The 19,711-nt window shown below is 43.9% G+C and overlaps 1 protein-coding gene across 1 annotated transcript in view; it reads right to left on the reverse strand.

Moving 5' to 3' along the window:
- LOC130361141 (L-gulonolactone oxidase-like) overlaps positions 1–8,411 on the reverse strand; it is a 125,233-nt gene extending 116,822 nt beyond the window's left edge. Inside the window, exon 1 of the mRNA XM_056563757.1 lies at positions 8,277–8,411. Within this exon, the coding sequence (XP_056419732.1) occupies positions 8,277–8,279 (3 nt within the window). The 5' untranslated portion in view covers positions 8,280–8,411. The remainder of the gene's footprint in view (positions 1–8,276) is intronic.
- Positions 8,412–19,711: the final 11,300 nt, after the last annotated feature.

The raw sequence follows: 19,711 nt of genomic DNA on the forward strand, positions 1-19,711 counted from the left end.
TGCAGTACACGTAGAGAGCAGTACAGTACATGTAGTACAGGTAGAGAGCAATACAGTATGTGTAGTACAGCTAAAGATCAGTACAGTATATACAGTACAGATATAGAGCAGTACAGTACATGTAGTACAGCTAAAGATCAGTACAGTATATACAGTACAGATATAGAGCAGTACAGTACGTGTAGTACAGCTAAAGATCAGTACAGTACATGTAGTCCAGATATAGAGCAGTACAGTACACATAGTACAGGTAGAGAGCAGTACAGCACACATAGAAAGCAGTGCAATATATGTAGTACAGGTATAGAGCAGAACAGTACATGTAGTACAGGTAGAGAGCAGTACAGTACATGTAGTACAGGTAGAGAGGAGTACAGTACATTTAGTACAGGTAGAGAGGAGTACAGTACATGTAGTACAGGTAGAGAGCAGTACAGTACATTTAGTACAGGTAGAGAGGAGTACAGTACATGTAGTACAGGTAGAATAAAGTAAAGTGCATGTAGACAGGTAGAGAGCAATACAGTACATGTAGTACAGGTAGAATTCAGTGCAATCAGTGGCGTACCAAGGGGAGGGGGGCGGCCTGCCCCGGGTGCCACTCTCAAGGGGGGTGCCAGGGGCGGACTGACCCGCCACCGCCGCTGCTGAGGTCCGGGACACTCGTCCCAGATCCCCAGCAGACAGCGCTACACTCTCCTGTATGCGCGATACACACACATACAGGAGAAGGCGGCCCCTCTGTGTGAGCCGCATCTGCAGCTACACAGAGGAGACGTGACGTCCGCCCCCACGCAGCACTCATCCGGTGCCTGTACTGTGGAGGGGAGAAGACGCGGGCCCTGCAGCTGAGGAGATCGCTGCGTGGGATATCAGGTGAGCATCATTTTTTTTTAACCCTGCCTATAGGGGGGGGGGGCTCTGCATATAGGGAAGTGGGGAGAGGGGGGTGCTCTGCATATACTGTACCTATAGGGAAGGGGGGAGAGGGGGGATGCTCTGCATATACTGTACCTATAGGGAAGGGGGGGAGAGGGGGGTGCTCTGCATATACTGTACCTATAGGGAAGGGGGGGGGGTGCTCTGCATATACCTATGGGAAAGGGAGGGAGAGGGGGGTGTAGCTCTGCATATACCTATGGGGAAGGGGGGGGTGTAGCTCTGCATATACCTATGGGGAAGAGGGGGGGGGTGTAGCTCTGCATATACCTATGGGGAAGTAGGGGGTGTAGCTCTGCATATACCTATGGGGAAGAGGGGGGTGTAGCTCTGCATATACCTATGGGAAAGGGGGGTAGTGTAACTCTGCATATACCTATGGGAAAGAGGGGGAGTGTGTAACTCTGCATATACCTATGGGAAAGAGGAGGGTGCAACTCTTCATATACCTATGGGAAAGAAGGGGGTGTAACTCTGCATATACCTATGGGAAAGAGGGGGGGTGTAGCGTAGCTCTGCATATACCTATGGGAAAGAGGGGGGATGTAACTCTGCATATACCTATGGGAAAGAGGGGGTTACCTGGCTACCTACCTACCTGCCCTTTTACTGTGCAGGACACCAAGGAGGGCATTATTACAGTTTGTGGGCCTATAGATGGGAATATTGTGTAGAGGAGGGGAGGGCACTGAAAAAATGAGTCTGACATGTTTTTACTGCAGATGTTAAAAGATCCACATGGCGGTCTTTTCCGGACAGAGAAGAAAAGGAAAGAGGACGCAGCTGATCAGAAAAGATGTAATTGTGAGTCCCAAAATGTAACTGTAATCACTTATATGGTATACACATCCTGTGTACAGCTGATATCTACCGCCATATGGTCCTGTATATAATCACATATATTGTATACAGATTCTTTATAGTATACTGGTCTGTATATAGTGGTTTTATTCAGTACAGTATGGCCGTATTATCCAGTTATTGTGTGGTGCTATATATTTACTCCTTGTATACCAGTATTATTAGTCATGGAAATTTACCTACGTTAAAGTGTTTCTTACATATATAAATTTTAATTTATTGTGTGTGGGATTTGGGTGGAATAGGAGCGTGGCAGAAGATTGACAAGCTGCAGAGCCTAGCAGGGGCCCTTGCCTTTTTTTTGGTCCGGGGGCCCCGAGTGTTGTCAGTCCGCTCCTGGGGGGAGTGGAGGGAGGGGGTGTAATTAAGGGGTGTATGTGGGGGGGGGGGGTGCCAAACAAAGGGTCCGCCCCGGGTGCCAAAGGCTCTAGGTACGCCCCTGAGTGCAATATATGCAGTACAGGTTGAGAACAGTACAGTACATGTAATACTGGAAGAGAGGAGTACAGTACATGTGGTACATGTAGAGAGCAGTAAAGTGCATGTAGTACAGTTAGAGAAAAGTACAATATATGTAGTACAGGTTGAGAACAGTACAGTACATGTAGTACAGATAGAGAGCAGTTCAGTACACGTGGTGCAGGTAGAGAGCAGTTCAGTACATGTGGTGCAGGTAGAGAGCAGTTCAGTACATGTGGTGCAGGTAGAGAGCAGTTCAGTATATGTGGTGCAGGTAGAGAGGAGTACAGTACATGTAATACAGGGAGAGGAGTACAGTACATGTAGTACAGGTAGAATAAAGTGCAGTGCATGTAGACAGGTAGAGAGCAGTACAGTACATATAGTACAGGTAGAGAGCAGTACAGTGCATGTAGAACAGGTGGAGGGCAGTACAGTACATGTAGTATAAAAAGTTGTGCAGTACATGTAGTATAAAGTGTAGTACAGTACATGTAGTATAAAGAGTAGTACAGTACAAGTAGTATAAAGTGTAGTACAGTACAAGTAGTATAAAGTGTAGTACAGTAAAAGTAGTATAAAGAGTAGTACAGTACAAGTAGTATAAAGTGTAGTACAGTACATGTAGTATAAAGTGTAGTACAGTACAAGTAGTATAAAGTGTAGTACAGTACAAATAGTATAAAGAGTAGTACAGTACAAGTAGTATAAAGTGTAGTACAGTACAAGTAGTATAAAAAGTAGTACAGTACATGTAGTATAAAAAGTAATACAGTACAAGTAGTATAAAGTGTAGTACAGTAAAAGTAGTATAAAGAGTAGTACAGTACAAGTAGTATAAAGTGTAGTACAGTACATGTAGTATAAAGTGTAGTACAGTACATGTAGTATAAAAAGTAGTACAGTACATGTAGTATAAAAAGTAGTACAGTACATGTAGTATAAAGAGTAGTACAGTACATGTAGTATAAAGAGTAGTTCAGTACAAGTAGTATAAAGTGTAGTACAGTACGTGTAGTATAAAGAGTAGTACAGTACATGTAGTATAAAGAGTAGTACAGTACAAGTAGTATAAAGTGTAGTACAGTAAAAGTAGTATAAAGAGTAGTACAGTACAAGTAGTATAAAATGTAGTACAGTAAAAGTAGTATAAAGAGTAGTACAGTACAAGTAGTATAAAGTGTAGTACAGTACATGTAGTATAAAGTGTAGTACAGTACATGTAGTATAAAAAGTAGTACAGTACATGTAGTATAAAAAGTAGTACAGTACATGTAGTATAAAGAGTAGTACAGTACATGTAGTATAAAGAGTAGTTCAGTACAAGTAGTATAAAGAGTAGTACAGTACATGTAGTATAAAGAGTAGTTCAGTACAAGTAGTATAAAGTGTAGTACAGTACATGTAGTATAAAGAGTAGTACAGTACATGTAGTATAAAGTGTAGTACAGTACATGTAGTATAAAGTGTAGTACAGTACATGTAGTATAAAGAGTAGTACAGTACAAGTAGTATAAAGTGTAGTACAGTACATGTAGTATAAAGAGTAGTTCAGTACAAGTAGTATAAAGTGTAGTACAGTACATGTAGTATAAAGTGTAGTACAGTACATGTAGTATAAAGAGTAGTACAGTACATGTAGTATAAAGTGTAGTACAGTACATGTAGTATAAAGAGTAGTACAGTACATGTAGTATAAAGAGTAGTTCAGTACAAGTAGTATAAAGTGTAGTACAGTACATGTAGTATAAAGAGTAGTTCAGTACAAGTAGTATAAAGTGTAGTACAGTACATGTAGTATAAAGAGTAGTACAGTACATGTAGTATAAAGTGTAGTACAGTACATGTAGTATAAAGAGTAGTACAGTACATGTAGTATAAAGTGTAGTACAGTACATGTAGTATAAAGAGTAGTACAGTACATGTAGTATAAAGAGTAGTTCAGTACAAGTAGTATAAAGTGTAGTACAGTACATGTAGTATAAAGAGTAGTACAGTACATGTAGTATAAAGAGTAGTACAGTACAAGTAGTATAAAGTGTAGTACAGTACATGTAGTATAAAGAGTAGTACAGTACATGTAGTATAAAGAGTAGTACAGTACAAGTAGTATAAAGTGTAGTACAGTACATGTAGTATAAAGAGTAGTACAGTACAAGTAGTATAAAGTGTAGTACAGTACAAGTAGTATAAAAAGTAGTACAGTACATGTAGTATAAAGAGTAGTACAGTACAAGTAGTATAAAGTGTAGTACAGTACATGTAGTATAAAGAGTAGTACAGTACAAGTAGTATAAAGTGTAGTACAGTACATGTAGTATAAAGAGTAGTACAGTACAAGTAGTATAAAGTGTAGTACAGTACATGTAGTATAAAGAGTAGTACAGTACAAGTAGTATAAAGTGTAGTACAGTACATGTAGTATAAAGAGTAGTACAGTACATGTAGTATAAAGAGTAGTACAGTACATGTAGTATAAAGTGTAGTACAGTACATGTAGTATAAAGAGTGGTACAGTACATGTAGTATAAAGTGTAGTACAGTACATGTAGTATAAAGAGTAGTACAGTACATGTAGTATAAAGTGTAGTACAGTACATGTAGTATAAAGTGTAGTACAGTACATAAAGTATAGGTAGATAATGTGAGGCTTGTAGAACAGATGGCAGCAGTATAACAGACTCAGACCTTCATAAGTTCCCTCCATATGTTGAAATTATTATAATTTGAGGGTTCACTATATATCTTAGCCCCAAGTCCCTTATCAGAGATCACTGATAAAATGTTGAGTACAGCCTCCCCTAGTGGTAGTGTTGGGCACGAATATTTGCATTTCAAATTTTTATCGTGAATATCGCAAATTTGCGAATATTGCAAATATATTTGCTATATATTCGAAATTGCACATATTCGCTTTTTTCGCATATGCGCATATTTGTATATGTGAATTTTCGAATATGCGCATATTCGCATGTGTGAATATTCACATATGTGAATATTCGCATATTCCTTCTTTTCACTTGTGGGCCAATTAGAATAATGCAAATACACTTGTCAGAGGTTATCAACAACATCCCTAGCAACCAATAGGAAAGTTGCCCCCCCCCCCCCTCACTGTTTTCTTCCTCCAATACACGAATTTGCGAATATAACGAATACGCGAAATTCACGAATATAGGACAAATATTCGTCTATATATTCGCGAAATATCGCGAATTCGAAATGGGCAATGCCGCTCATCACCACTAGTGGCAGCCGCTGTCAGTAACACTGTATATGTGTTCAGCATAGACCAAAGAATAATATAACATTTTTGGGGGGCACAGAGGGGGCCTTATTACTTCTCATAATACAGGGATTAAGCCTAATGTTCACATATAGTGTTTAGGATCGAGGTTTTATGCAATACGTTGGGCATTGCCCCTTTAAGAGCAAAAAGAACCCCCCATGTGTAATTACATTAAGAGACCCGCTCAGCCATATTAAAGCTCCACTTGCAATATTCCCGTGACAGGTCTGAAGATAGACGGGCGATGCAGAATTGCGCTGTCAATCACCGACTATTGTAAAATCAATGTCTGCCCAAATACATATATACGGCCGGGGATAACTGATGGGGGGCCACGTCCGACCTTTGTGCTGAAGAAATAATTCAGAGGTTCATTCCCGTCATAAACCTGGAGTATGACAGAGAACACGGCCGGGCCCATACATTAAACGCGTTTTACACCAGGTGCTTTGTGCAGAACTGCTGACCGTCCTATAGCTGCAGCCATCAATTGTGAGACGGGGGCAGGAGCCATCTGTTATACGCTGCGCTCCAAAGACTTCGCTACCCAGAATCCCATGGACTCATTTATATACTGAGCAGAAGAAGAGTATACAGCCGCTCGGGTCAACACGCAGCTATATGATGCAGTGTGTGTATGGGTTATTTGTATAGGCACAAATGGGGCATGTGAAGAACGAAAAGAAGAGACACTCATAGGGCAACGCAGTAAAACTAAGGGGAAAAGGGGCTTTATGTCTCGAAATGTGTTGTCTGGGCCCATGGGGAGACCGTCCAATGGAGGCGCCCCTTTATATCTGTCCTATGTACCCGCTGAGTGTTCAATGGGTTCATGGGGAAACCATCCCACGGAGGTGCCCCTTTATATCTGTCCTTTGTACCCGCTAAGTATTGAATGGGGAGTGTTCAATGGGTTCATGGGGAAACCATCCCACGGAGGTGCCCCTTTATATCTGTCCTTTGTACCCGCTAAGTATTGAATGGGGAGTGTTCAATGGGTTCATGGGGAAACCATCCCACGGAGGTGCCCCTTTATATCTGTCCTTTGTACCCGCTAAGTATTGAATGGGGAGTGTTCAATGGGTTCATGGGGAAACCATCCCACGGAGGTGCCCCTTTATATCTGTCCTTTGTACCCGCTAAGTATTGAATGGGGAGTGTTGAAGGGTTCATGGGGAGACCGTCACATGGAGGCGCCCCTTTATATCTGTCCTATGTAACCGCTAAGTGTTAAATATGTTTTCAAGAATTTCAAGCGGAATTTGCTGATTTTTTTTGGGCAAAGCGAAACCTGCAGGGCAAGCGTGTGGTTTTCCCAGTTGTTGCTTTAAATTTAATATCTGCAAATGACAGGAAGGGGTGGGGTGAAAAGATTTCAAACGTTCATTCCGTGGGTGGTCATTGGAAGAGATTTGAACAAAATAGACAATGGTTTTAGTGCAGTTTTGCAGATGCGCGCTAGTTCCAAAAATCCCCCCCCCCCAATGTTATTAGATTTTGTTCTATTCTTTATTCAGATTGAAACTAAATTCACAATTCTGCTGCTTTCCTATGACTGTTGTTATTGTAGGAGCTTAAGAGAAAAATCAGGGCTCCGTAGGGGCTTGTCAGCATTATAGGAAAAATAATGGTCATGTGACCAAAAGCTGCCACCATGAAAACTTGGTCATAGCTCAGCTTTCATTGTTTCTACTATCCCTTCTTACTCTTGTAAAGTTGCCACCGTAAACATTAGTTTCACATGGTGAGAGCTCAGCATTTGTTGTGTCTCCTATACCATCGCGGAGGGGCTCGAAGGAGACCCCAGTATTATAAATCACACGTGGTAGGTTGGGCGTCCCATTACAGATTTTACATTGGGGCCCATCTTGGCTCTCACTGTAGTCAAGAATTATAGAAACAGAATATGTGAGCAGATAAGAAACATTTGGCCCATCTAGCCTGCCAAAAAAGAGGAGAAAAGGAGGTGACAACTTCTCCAAACACATTACATGCCAACATGGGTCCTGTAATATATAATTGTCGAGGAAAAGGATGTAAAGATGTAGAAATCAGGAACTCATCCATTGGAATTAGGACACCTATATACTTGGGATCAACAGAGGTTCCAAATCCAATGGACAAGGGGTCATTCATATAGCCATGGTTTGCCACTTGGGATGGGACATCTTCTTATCTGGGATCCAAAGAGGCTCCAACCCCAATGGATAAGTGGTCATTCAAGTACCTCATGGAGGTTTTTGGGACAGATGGCACATATTTGGCAACTTATCCATTGGGATGGGATACCTTCTTACCTGTAACCCATGGTGGTTCCATTCCCAATGCATAAGTAGCCACTCATGTGCCTCTTGGAGGCTTTAAACACTGACAAACGTTATTGGTCACTTATCCATTGGGATGGGACAACTTCTTACCTGGGAACCATAGAGGTTCCAATCACAATGGATAAGTGGTTGATCATGTCCCTCTAGAGGCTTCTGGACATGACGCTACATTATTGACCACTTATCCGTTGGGATTGAGACACCAGTCAATGACCATAGGTGACAGAAGCATCCAAGCTATCTAGAAGGTTTGAGACATGGTTAGTCATTTACTCATTTTAGATTAGGACACCTTCTTACTCAGGATCAATAGAGGTTCCAGCTGTTAGGCCACCACCAACAATCTGACAGAAGTACTCTAGAGAAAACCCTCTCAATTTAATTGTCCCATTGTCACTTACCATTGTTGCCCTATAGGTTCTGAAGAGAATCTGGTCTGGTTGCCCTGGTACTGGCTGTCCGGTAATGGTAAGAGAGTGCGTCCTTCATCTCAGGGGTATTTTATCAGGTAGCATGAGGTTGTCGACTAAGCAAATGTCTCGTAACACTTGAGGGCACTCTAGTTACAGATTCATGATATATATTAAGAGCGGGGTAATGTATAACCATCTAGAAGCTACTGGCCCATATCTACAGGGATTCCCCGCACCGGCACCATTCTTCACCAAAATGGCTTTTTAATGATAAATCTAATAAATATCCAGACTCTTGGGTAAGAAGGAAGAAAATATTGTGTAATGTCAGAGTATCCTGTGGTGAGGGTGCGATGAAAGGGCAGATATTATTACCCTAGGGGCAGATGGCATTAACCCCTTGTGTTCATGACGCCAGAGCATGGTTATCCTCTACACCACCCGAGGTATGGCTGCTGGTTCCTGGGCTAGGCGCGGGGCAAATAATCACTCCGATGCAAGGTTATGGAACAACGGCAGCTTTACTGAGGCAGACAGGTGTTATAGTCTTTACAACTCAGTTAGGTTCAAGGAGATGACCAGTGACTTTAGGATACTTGTGGGCTTGCTGGGACTTGTAGTGGACTTGGACTGAATAATGCAATCCCATGCTGACTTTAGACTTGACTATGACTGTGTGATGTCCTAGTACTGGATATAGTCCTGTACAGTACTTAGGCCCTGTGAGGTTTAGTCCCTCTGTGTCCTAGGGGCCCTCCTGCAGTGTCTCCCCCATAATAATATATGTAATGTATAGTGTTATGTGTGTAATGGATAAAGGACCCTTAATGACCTTTGAGTTGTCACATGATAATGTATTCACATGATATGTTATGTTACCCAGAGAGCACCAGCTAACCAGGTGACCTGCAGCTTGACCTATGGGCTTCTGGCTCAGCCCCCCTTTATAAGAGGAGCAGCCATTACAATCTCTCTCTTAGATCCTGAGGCTCAGTAAAGTCCAGACGTCTCAGAGCCAGTGTCCAGCACATCTGGAGGCCTCAAGCCACCTACAGCCACGTGTCAGTAAGTCAAGTCATGTATGTCTGCTGTCACTACCTACAGTCAAGTCAAGTCTATAGTCAAGTCTATTATAGTCAGCGTGGCTGTTCTAATGTCTGTCAAAGTCACTACAAGTCCCAGGAAGCTGCGAGGTCCTTCTGTGTTACTGGTCACCTCTCTGGGATCCTGGCCGAGCTGTAAAGACTGTTACCATCTGTCTATCTCAGTAAAGCTACCGTTAACCCTTACCTGGTCTTTGACTATTATTGCCCTGCCTAACCTTGGGATAGCGATACTACCGTTCAGGTGGTTACCAGGAAAACCACGCCCTGGCGTCACAAACATTTAGGGGCTAATAATACCTTGCCCCTGGGCTACAACATCTGCCCAATCCACCTCACCTTCGCACCTTGAGGCACCTCGTGGCTTCCCGTGGTTGATTAACAGGCTGAAGCGGTACACGGTTGATGGAAGCGTGGCTGCGTGGCTAGGCCTTGGTCTCCCTTAGGACTCCAGACACTCTCAGGTCCTGACTGTACTGCTCCTCAGCACAGTCTAAACTCAAATTAAACGAGCTCCTCCCTGCTATATAAGGGAGCAATTTGTAGGACTCCCATAGGTCCCCACAAGTCACCTGGTCACTGACACCTTCCCTGGTTACATGACTTAACAACAGGACTTAAAGACATATTCACTTAAGTACAACACATTAACCCTTTATATGAACCATAGAGTGATGAGTGTCCTGAGGAATGTGGGGCCACCTGAAAGGACCAAACAGTGTACAGAAAGGCCACTTCTGTACTGGGCCACCACAATCTGATGAGATGTTCTGACTCCTCATACATCATCGGGAGCTCAGAGTCCTCAGGACTGGGGTCCTGCGTATTATAGGACCCTCTGTCCTAAATTCTATCTTGAGTCTGTACAACTGCTCATAAAGTTAATCTTCATGTATCTATATAACCTTTCTATCTATTGACTTATAAATGACAGGCATAACTACAGAGGGATTTGGAGAAATTACATGTTTGGGAAAATAAAAGAAAAATTAAAGGGGTACTCCAGCATTCTGAACATTTAGTTCAAAACGCTCGGAGCCGGAGACACGCCCCCTCCCATAGACATGAATGGAGGGGGTGTGGTGTGACGTCACGAGGGGGCGTGTCCGAGACGTCATGACCACTGCCGCAGGAACCCAGTGTTTTTTTAAGATCGCTGAGTTCTGTGGGAGATCACAGGGGGCCCCAGCGGCGGGACCCCCGTGATCAGACATCTTATCCCCTATCCTTTGGACAGGCAATAAGATGTCTAGGGGCGGAGTACCCCTTTAAATGTCAGCGCTGATAAATATAAGGTCATGGACTTGGGGGTAGAAAACAAATGTCACCTTTACCAGGGTTGTGACCATCAGTGGTAGAACCTCTGGGGCCCCAGACAATCACTTTCAATCATATCTGCATCCAAAGGGAAGGATCTGACACCATTAGGCTGTTGCAGGTGCCTATGTAGAGCATTGTGGTTGGCATGAGGGTATTGTGGCACCAGTAACATACATTTACTTGGGTAAGTAGCTAGTGTGGAGTGGCTGTCATGAGAGGCATTTGTGACTGTAATTCCTGGGAGGCATGATGGCTGGCACAGGGGCAGATATAGCTGTTACTCAAAGGGGCAAAATAACAGATTGGGCACTCGTGCACTGGGGGCACAAAGGGAGACAATCTACTACATGGGGGCACAGAGGAGGCCTAACTACTATATGGGGGCACAGAGGGGGCATATCTACTATATGGTGGCACTGAGGGGGCATATCTACTATATGGTGGCACTGAGGGGGCATTTCTACTATATGGGGGCACAGAGGGGGCCTATCTACTATATGGGGGCACAGAGGGGGCATATCTACAATATGGGGGATCAGAGGGGGCTTATCAACTATATGGGGGAACACAAAGGGCCTATCTGCTATATGGGGGAACAGAGGGGGCCTGTTTACTATATGGGGGCCTATCTACTATATAAGGGGGCGCAGAGGTGGCCTATCTACTTTATGGGGGCATAGAGGGGGGCCTGTTTACTATGAGGGCACGGGGGGCCTATCTACTATATAGGGGGGCACAGAGGTGGCCTATCTACTTTATGAGGGCACAGAGGGGGCCTGATTACTATATGAGGGCAAGGGGGGGCCTATCTACTATATAGGGGGGCACAGAGGTGGCCTATCTACTTTATGGAAGCACAGAGGGGGCATGTTTACTATATGAGGGCACGGGGGGGCCTATCTACTATATAGGGGGCACAGAGGTGGCCTATCTACTATATAGGGGGCACAGAGGTGGCCTATCTACTTTATGGGGGCACATAGGGAGCCTATTTTATGGAAGCACAGAGGGGCCTATCTACTAAATGGGGGTACAAAAGAAGCCTACCTACAATATATAGGGCATAGGGGGTAGGGGTGTGGAATGAGGAGGGGTTTGGGTTAAATAGGGGTGAGGCCAGGGGTGGATCCTTGCAGGGGCCTTTGCTTTATTTGGTCTCGGGGCCCTGAGTGTTGTCAGCCAACCCTTGGGTATTCATAACTGTCATAAAGTGAAATGCTGCAAAAATGAGGTGCCAAAACGTCTAGGGGGAAACTCTATATAACGTCACAGCTAGAAAAAACATTTATTCAAATAAAAAATAGGAAATACATAGAATCACCCCCTAAACATTCTTACTAAACCATCCTTTGTCCTACAGCAGAATCATAAAGTGCTCCATTCATATTGACAGTCCAGCTAAGCCCCTGGGGGGCGGGGCAGGGGGAGGACCAAATTAGCTCTGGGTTACGCCCCTGAGCATTACATTAAAAAAAAAATCACACAATTAGGCTTTGAATATGTCCCCCCCCCCCATTGTGTGCAAAAGCCGTAAATCCGCCTTATTCTGTTGCAATATGATAACCAGACACAATCCTTCATGACAAGTCTCCATACGTCACCGAACAGCGATCGCATCCCGTACGAGGCCATCCGGATCTGCGCTCCATTCAACCAAAGGGTTTTACATTTGCGCTTGTAACAACAGGATAAGGGGCTTTTTTTTTTTTTTACTTACATCTGGATTAGCGACTATAATACAATTTATAAATAAAGAAATAAAAAAACGAAAACACTTGCTCAAGGAGGCGCGATGGCGGCGACTTTTCAATCAGCTTAAACTTGTTGATATCTTTTCAATTTAGCAGTGTAAAGATTTGCCAAGGAAATGGAGAACGCCGGCCGTGCTCGGGAAGCCAATGTGCTGCATTCTGTCGGCATTTTTAACCATCTGTGTTCTTTACAGCCTGAGAACTAACAGGGAAAAACAGCGAAATTAAAGAAGCACCCCGAGAATTTTTTTCTCTTATAAAGTGCAGCATAGGCTTTTGTTAGAGCAGTGTTTTCCAAGCAGTGTGCCTACAGCTGTTGCAAAACTGCAACTCCCAGCATGCCCGGACAGACGAAGGCTGTCCGGGCATGCTGGGAGTTGTAGTTTTGCAACAGCTGGAGGCACACTGGGAAACACTGTGTTAGTGACTAGGCTTTTGTGCTTACCTGCTTTAGCTGATGGGGCAGGCGTTGGGATTTCAGCCATACTGATTACAATTCCATCACTGAAATGATTTCCTAATTCAGCCTACATTTCCCATGAACCATTTTACTTTGCAGAGAGAGGGGGTGGGGTCTGATGGAATGCTGGGAGTTGTAGTTTTGCAACAGCTGGAGGCACTCTGCTTGGAAACACTCTGTTAGAGACTAGGTTTTTGCACTTACCTGTTTTAGCGGATCTGGCAGGCGTTGGGATGTCAGCCATACTGATTGCAATCCCACCACTGAAATGATTTCCTAATGCAGCCTACATTTCCCATGAACCCTTTGACTTTGCAGAGAGAGGGGGTGGAGTATGATTGCATGCTGGGAGTTGTAGTTTTGAAACAGCTGGAGGCACACTGGGAAACACTGTGTTAGTGACTAGGCTTTTGTGCTTACCTGTTTTAGCTGATGTGGCAGGTGTTGGGTTTTCAACCATACTGATTGCAATTCCATCGCTGAAATGATTTCCTAATGAAGCCTACATTTCCCATGAACCCTTTGACTTTGCAGAGAGAGGGGGTGGAGTCTGATGGTATGCTGGGAGTTGTAGTTTTGCAACAGCTGGAGGTACACCTGGAAACACTGTGTTAAAGACCAGGTTTTTGTGCTTACCTGTTTTAGCTGATGTGGCAGGCGTTGGGTTTTCAGCCATACTGCATAACTACATTATATAATTATCCTATAGAGACAGCAGCAGCAGTATACAGATAGAGCTGGAGGAAAGATGTATAACTACTACATATTCTGATCCCATAGAGATAGCAGCAGTATACAGAGAGAGCTGGAGAAGAGGTGTATAACTTCTATATATAATGACCTCATAGAGATAGAAGCAGCAGTATACAGAGAGAGCTGGAGGGGAGGTGTATAACTACTATAAATAATGACCCCATAGAGATAGAAGCAGCAGTATACAGATAGAGCTGGGGGGAGGTGTATAACTACTATATATCCTGATCCCATAGAGATAGCAGCAGTATAAAGATAGAGCTGGAGGGGAGAGGTATAGCTACCATATATCCTGGAAAATGTAAAACTTTTGAAAAATAAACAGTTATTTAAAAAAAAGAGCAGTATACAGATAGAGCTGGAAGTGAAATATATAAATACTACATATTCTGATCCCATAGAGATAGCAGCAGTATACAGATAGAGCTTGAGTGGAGGTGTATAACTTATATATATAATAGTCCTATAGAGATAGCAGCAGCAGCAGTATACAGATAGTGCTGAAGGAGAGGTGTATAACTACTAATGATCTTATAGAGATAGCAGCAGTATACAGTTATAGCTAAGTGGGAGGAGTATAACTACTATATATCCTGATGCCATAGTGATAGCAGCAGCAGTATACAGATAGAGCTGGAGGGGAGGAGTATAACTACTATATATCCTGATCCCATAGAGATAGCAGCAGCAGTATACAGATAGAGCTGGAGGGGAGGAGTATAACTACTATATATCCTGATCCCATAGAGATAGCAGCAGCAGTATACAGACAGAGCTGGAGGGGAGGTATATAACTACTATATATCCTGATCCCATAGAGATAGCAGCAGTGTACAGATAGAGCTGGAGGGAGGTGTATAACTACTATATATCCTGATCCCATAGAGATAGCAGCAGTATACAGATAGAGCTGGAGGGGAGGGATATAACTACTATATATCCTGTTAATATATACAGTTCCCTGTAATGAATGGAGCTTTATGATGAACAATAATAATAACTAGTAACTACACAGATCCAGTACTTTGTGCAGAATAAGCCGCGCTCCATGTCTCTCGGTCATACTTCATCTGTCCGCCATTCCTCGTACTCAGCACCTTCTGTCCTGTTGTCTACAAATCCTGCAAACACAGTGACATCCATTACTTTATACTGTACAGCCGAGTGGAGCGCGACAGATGATATAAAATCAATCTACGAGAATGGAAACATAAAGCCACCTGTAAACCCGTATATTACTGCGCACGACACAACGTAAATCAAATAGACTTAGAAATACAAGTATTAACAGAAAAGAGGCAGCGCGAGGGCCATAATATACCTCACACTATATAGTGGCTACACGTATACACATCTAGTATAGAGACTTACACAGCAGAAACATAGATGCCATAGACACAAACAAGTATGGTGCAGAAATGAGGAAGATCATTCACAAATCATTGAGATATAATAAATCACAAACATTTCAGAATTTAATTTACAGTACAAGCAAAAAACTTTCTCATAGTTACAAATACCACAGGGGAGGCACGACTATAATAATATCTCTTGTCCTAGGTACAAGAAAATATTTTTTATAATACTGCCCTATATGTATAAAAATATAACTGCTATAATACTGCTCCTATATACAAGAATATAACTACTATAATACTGCTCCTATATACAAGAATATAACTGCTATAATACTGCTCCTATATACAAGAATATAACAACTATAATACTGCTCCTATATACAAGAATATAACTACTATAATACTGCCCCCTATATACAAGCATATAACTACTATAATACTGCCCCTATATACAAGAATATAACTACTATAATACTGCCCCCTATATACAAGAATATAACTACTATAATACTGCTCCTATATACAAGAATATAACTACTATAATACTGCCCCCTATATACAAGAATATAACTACTATAATACTGCTCCTATATACAAGAATATAACAACTATAATACTGCTCCTTTATACAAGAATATAACTACTATAATACTGCCCCCTATATACAAGCATATAACTACTATAATACTGCTCCTATATACAAGAATATAACTACTATAATACTGCCCCCTATATACAAGAATATAACTACTATAATACTGCTCCTATATACAAGAATATAACTGCTATAATACTGCTCCTATATACAAGAATATAACAACTATAATACTGCTCCTATATACAAGAATATAACTACTATAATACTGCCCCCTATATACAAGCATATAACTACTATAATACTGCTCCTATATACAAGAATATAACTACTATAATACTGCCCCCTATATACAAGAATACAACTACTATAATACTGCTCCTATATACAAGAATATAACTACTATAATACTGCTCCTAGCTGTGAGGTTGTGTGTTTGTGGTTCTCCTCATGTCTGGAGCAAGCCCAGGGAGGGGCCACCCTGGGCGGGGAAGCTCCCCAAGCAAGGCCCAGGCTTCTCGGCCTACACTGGGGGAAAACTCCCAGGCTTCTTCTAATGTGGATGTAAATCCTAAAGTCATTCCAGTACAGAAGAATACTGAGCATGTAAGTCCAGCCATTGCAAAGAAGGAAAATACAGCGATGGACGTATGTAAAGAAAAGAAAGCAACAAGTATGTGTAAGGAATGTGATGTGAAACAGTCTGCCAGCCATGGCGTACAGTGTGATGGTAACATGACTGAATTCAAGACAGAATCCATTGTGGGAACTCCGAAGTCTGCTAACAGAGGCCATGATGGTGCACAGGAGGTGAGGGGATCACATGGAGGTGCACAGGAGGTGAGGGGATCACATGGAGGTGCACAGGAGGTGAGGGGATCACATGGAGGTGCACAGGAGGTGAGGGGATCACATGTTGGTGCACAGGAGGTGAGGGGATCACAGGCAGCAGGTGTGCAGCTCCACTCTCCAGCACAGAGACAGAGGAGGACATCACTGGAGAGACAGACCTTACAGGAGAACCTACAGCAACAAGAGGTGGTCTCCAGCATGACCCGCTCAGGCCGCACCAGATCCCAGGCTGGAGGTAAGAGCCATAACACTGCAGAGGGGTCTATGGGAGTGACACCTGGGAAATCTGCCGAAAAATCTGAAAGTGTTTACAAAACTGTTCCTGCCCCAGACCCTGGTGTATGTGACCGGGCCTCAGGAGATCCAACCAGCCAAGGCTCCGCTGTGTTTACCCAGCCTGAGAGACTGTCCAGACCCCTCCAGCAGGGCAAAGAGACCGCCCGGGCACCAGAGCTACAGCTGGCGGAGGAGATCCCAGCACTGGTGAGGAGGATGGAGGAGCTGAAGCACCTAAAACATATGCTGCAAATGCAGATAGACTGTGTATACAAACTAAAGACTGCGAACCCACAGTACAAGTCCATGCATGACGACAAACTGTATACACTGAGCACAGAGCTGGCCACCATAGTGAGCGAGATGGACTCTATACTGGAGAGGATGGGACCTTTGGCGGAATCCTATAGGAACAAGGAACGCTTTTCCCAGTACCAGCTGAGTTTTGGTGCAGAGCCCAGATCGGATGTGGTACCTGTCATCACCCCAGATGAGCCCCAGGAGGTGACAAGACCCCTTATAAAACCCCCAAGTTTCACCTTCAAGGATCGGCATGTTCATAAGCCCGAGGAGCAGCAACCTCAGACACCTGCAGCTGTTCCGGAGCCTGCAACTCAGTTACCTGCAAAGGCACTACAAGTCCCAGAAGTCCCAGTGCATCAGGAGGACAGTGGACATTTGCCGGTGTATGAAGGTGATGGGGTGATGGAGCAGAGCTCTAATGTTGGGGCACGGACTGGGGGTGAGGACTGTGATAATGTTGGGGCACGGACTGGGGGTGAGGACTGTGGTGATGTTGGGGCACGGACTGGGGGTGCGGACTGTGATGTTCCTGAGGGGTCGGTGGCTGGAGGGGGTGCACAATCTGTGTGGGGTGTTGTGTCTGATGATGATATAGAGGTGGATGGGTCAGGGGATGTTGTACACAATACTGTGCAGGATTTCCCCCCTTTACCTACAAGTACAGCAGATGTGGCAGGGCCCCCTAGAGTAGACCCCAACCCTGTAAGACATGACACAGGTACCTGCCAGGTTCCTCCCAGAAATGCCTGGAGCCGTGGTGCTCCATCATTCACCTCCAGCGCCAATTACACTGGCCAGGCATTTAAAAGGAGGAACGTGGTGAGATTTCGGCACAGAGGTGCCAAGGAGGACCTTCCGGATAGGAGGTTTGTGGTGAGGGAGCTCCTGTGCCACCAGATGGGGTTTGTTCCAGTGGACATCTTGGCTGTAATAAACCTTCCAGATAGACAGGGCTACGATGTCAGCTTTAAGCTCATGTCTAATCTGGATAGGTTCTGGTCCAACTTCCCCAGGTTCAGAGACAAGGATGGATGGAGTAAATTTAGTTTTATTCCCATATCCAAGCCAGATACCGTCATCATCAATATCATCTTCTGGAATGAAGCTGTTCCTCCCCAGGACATTGTGGTGTGGCTCCGTAGACATTGTGACCTGGTGTCTGATCTCACCAAGAACAGAGATGATGACGGTATCTGGACTGGAGGGTGGAAGGTCCTGGTGAAGCTGCGCCAACATGGTAACATCACCCAACATCTGCCCAACTCCTTCTTTATTGGTAGAGAGAAGGGCGTTTGTTTCTACCCTGGTCAGCCCAGAAAGTGTTTTAAATGTGGTAAACCTGGGCATCTGGCTAACACCTGTACTGTAGTAAAATGCAACCTGTGTGGTGAGACTGGTCACCTAAGTGCTGACTGCCAGAACATCAGGTGTAACCTCTGTGGTGAGATCGGTCACCCTCACCGGGACTGTCCCAATGCCTGGCACAACATCTGCCGGGAGCTTCCTGATGAGGACCTTGTGGCGGAGGCAGAGGCTGTAGAGGAGGAGGCTTTGTTATCAGACCCTATACTGACCAGACAGGAGGTTCAGACAGATGTGAGTAACACTGCACCAACACCTCAGCAGTCAGAGAGCACACAGGGGGACATGGAGGTTGTGCCACAAGACCAGCAGCAGCCGGGGGTGTCCACTTCTGTGTCTGAGGGGAATAGGATGCAGCAAAATAAAAGGAGGAAAAAAGACAAGTCCTCCCGCAGGCCTGAGGGGGAGAACAGCTCCGGCCAAAGTGTGAAGAAAAGGGCTGACAACAGGGCAGGAGTGATGGTTGTGTCCAACAGGTACGAGGTCCTGTCAGAGTCCGAGGGAGATCTGGACACTGAATTGAAAAGAATAGAAGGTGAATGTGATAAATAAAAGAAAACCGCAGAGTGTGAAAGACAATGTAGAGTCAGATATGGAGACAGGTGGTGGCCAGCGGGACTCAGATTCTGACTTGTGATGATGGGTAGTGTTGAGCGGCATAGGCCATATTCGAATTCGCGAATATTCGCGAATATATGGACGAATATTCGTCATATATTCGCGAATATTCGCATATTCGTTATATCCTCGTCTTATTTTCGCATACGTGAATATTCGCGTATGCGAAAATTAACGCATGCGGAAATTCGCATATGCGAATATTAGCATATGCTAATTTTCGCATATGCGAAAATTCGCACGCCAGTCTCACACAGTAGTATTACAGCCTTCTTTACACCACACAAGCTGGAAGCAGAGAGGGATGATCACTGTGATGTGTACTGTGAAGAAAAAAAAAAAAAAAAAAACGAATATTCGTAATTACGAATATATAGCGCTATATTCGCGAAATTCGCGAATTCGCGAATATGCGATATTCGCAAATAATATTCGAATTGCGAATATTCGCGAGCAACACTAATGATGGGGATCAGGTCTCTGCTCTTCTGTCTTATCATGGCTGGGTTTACTTTAAGGGTAACTTCTAATAATGTGAACAGTATTAAAGTGAGGAGGACACGGCACATAGTCTATGACCATCTTAGAGACCTGGACGCAGATGTCATCTTCTTACAGGAGACGCGCCTGACTACACTGGGACACTTATGTGAGGCTGAGAGGGAATGGACG

Source organism: Hyla sarda, chromosome 3 (assembly GCF_029499605.1).
Source record: "Hyla sarda isolate aHylSar1 chromosome 3, aHylSar1.hap1, whole genome shotgun sequence".
NCBI lineage: Eukaryota > Metazoa > Chordata > Amphibia > Anura > Hylidae > Hyla > Hyla sarda.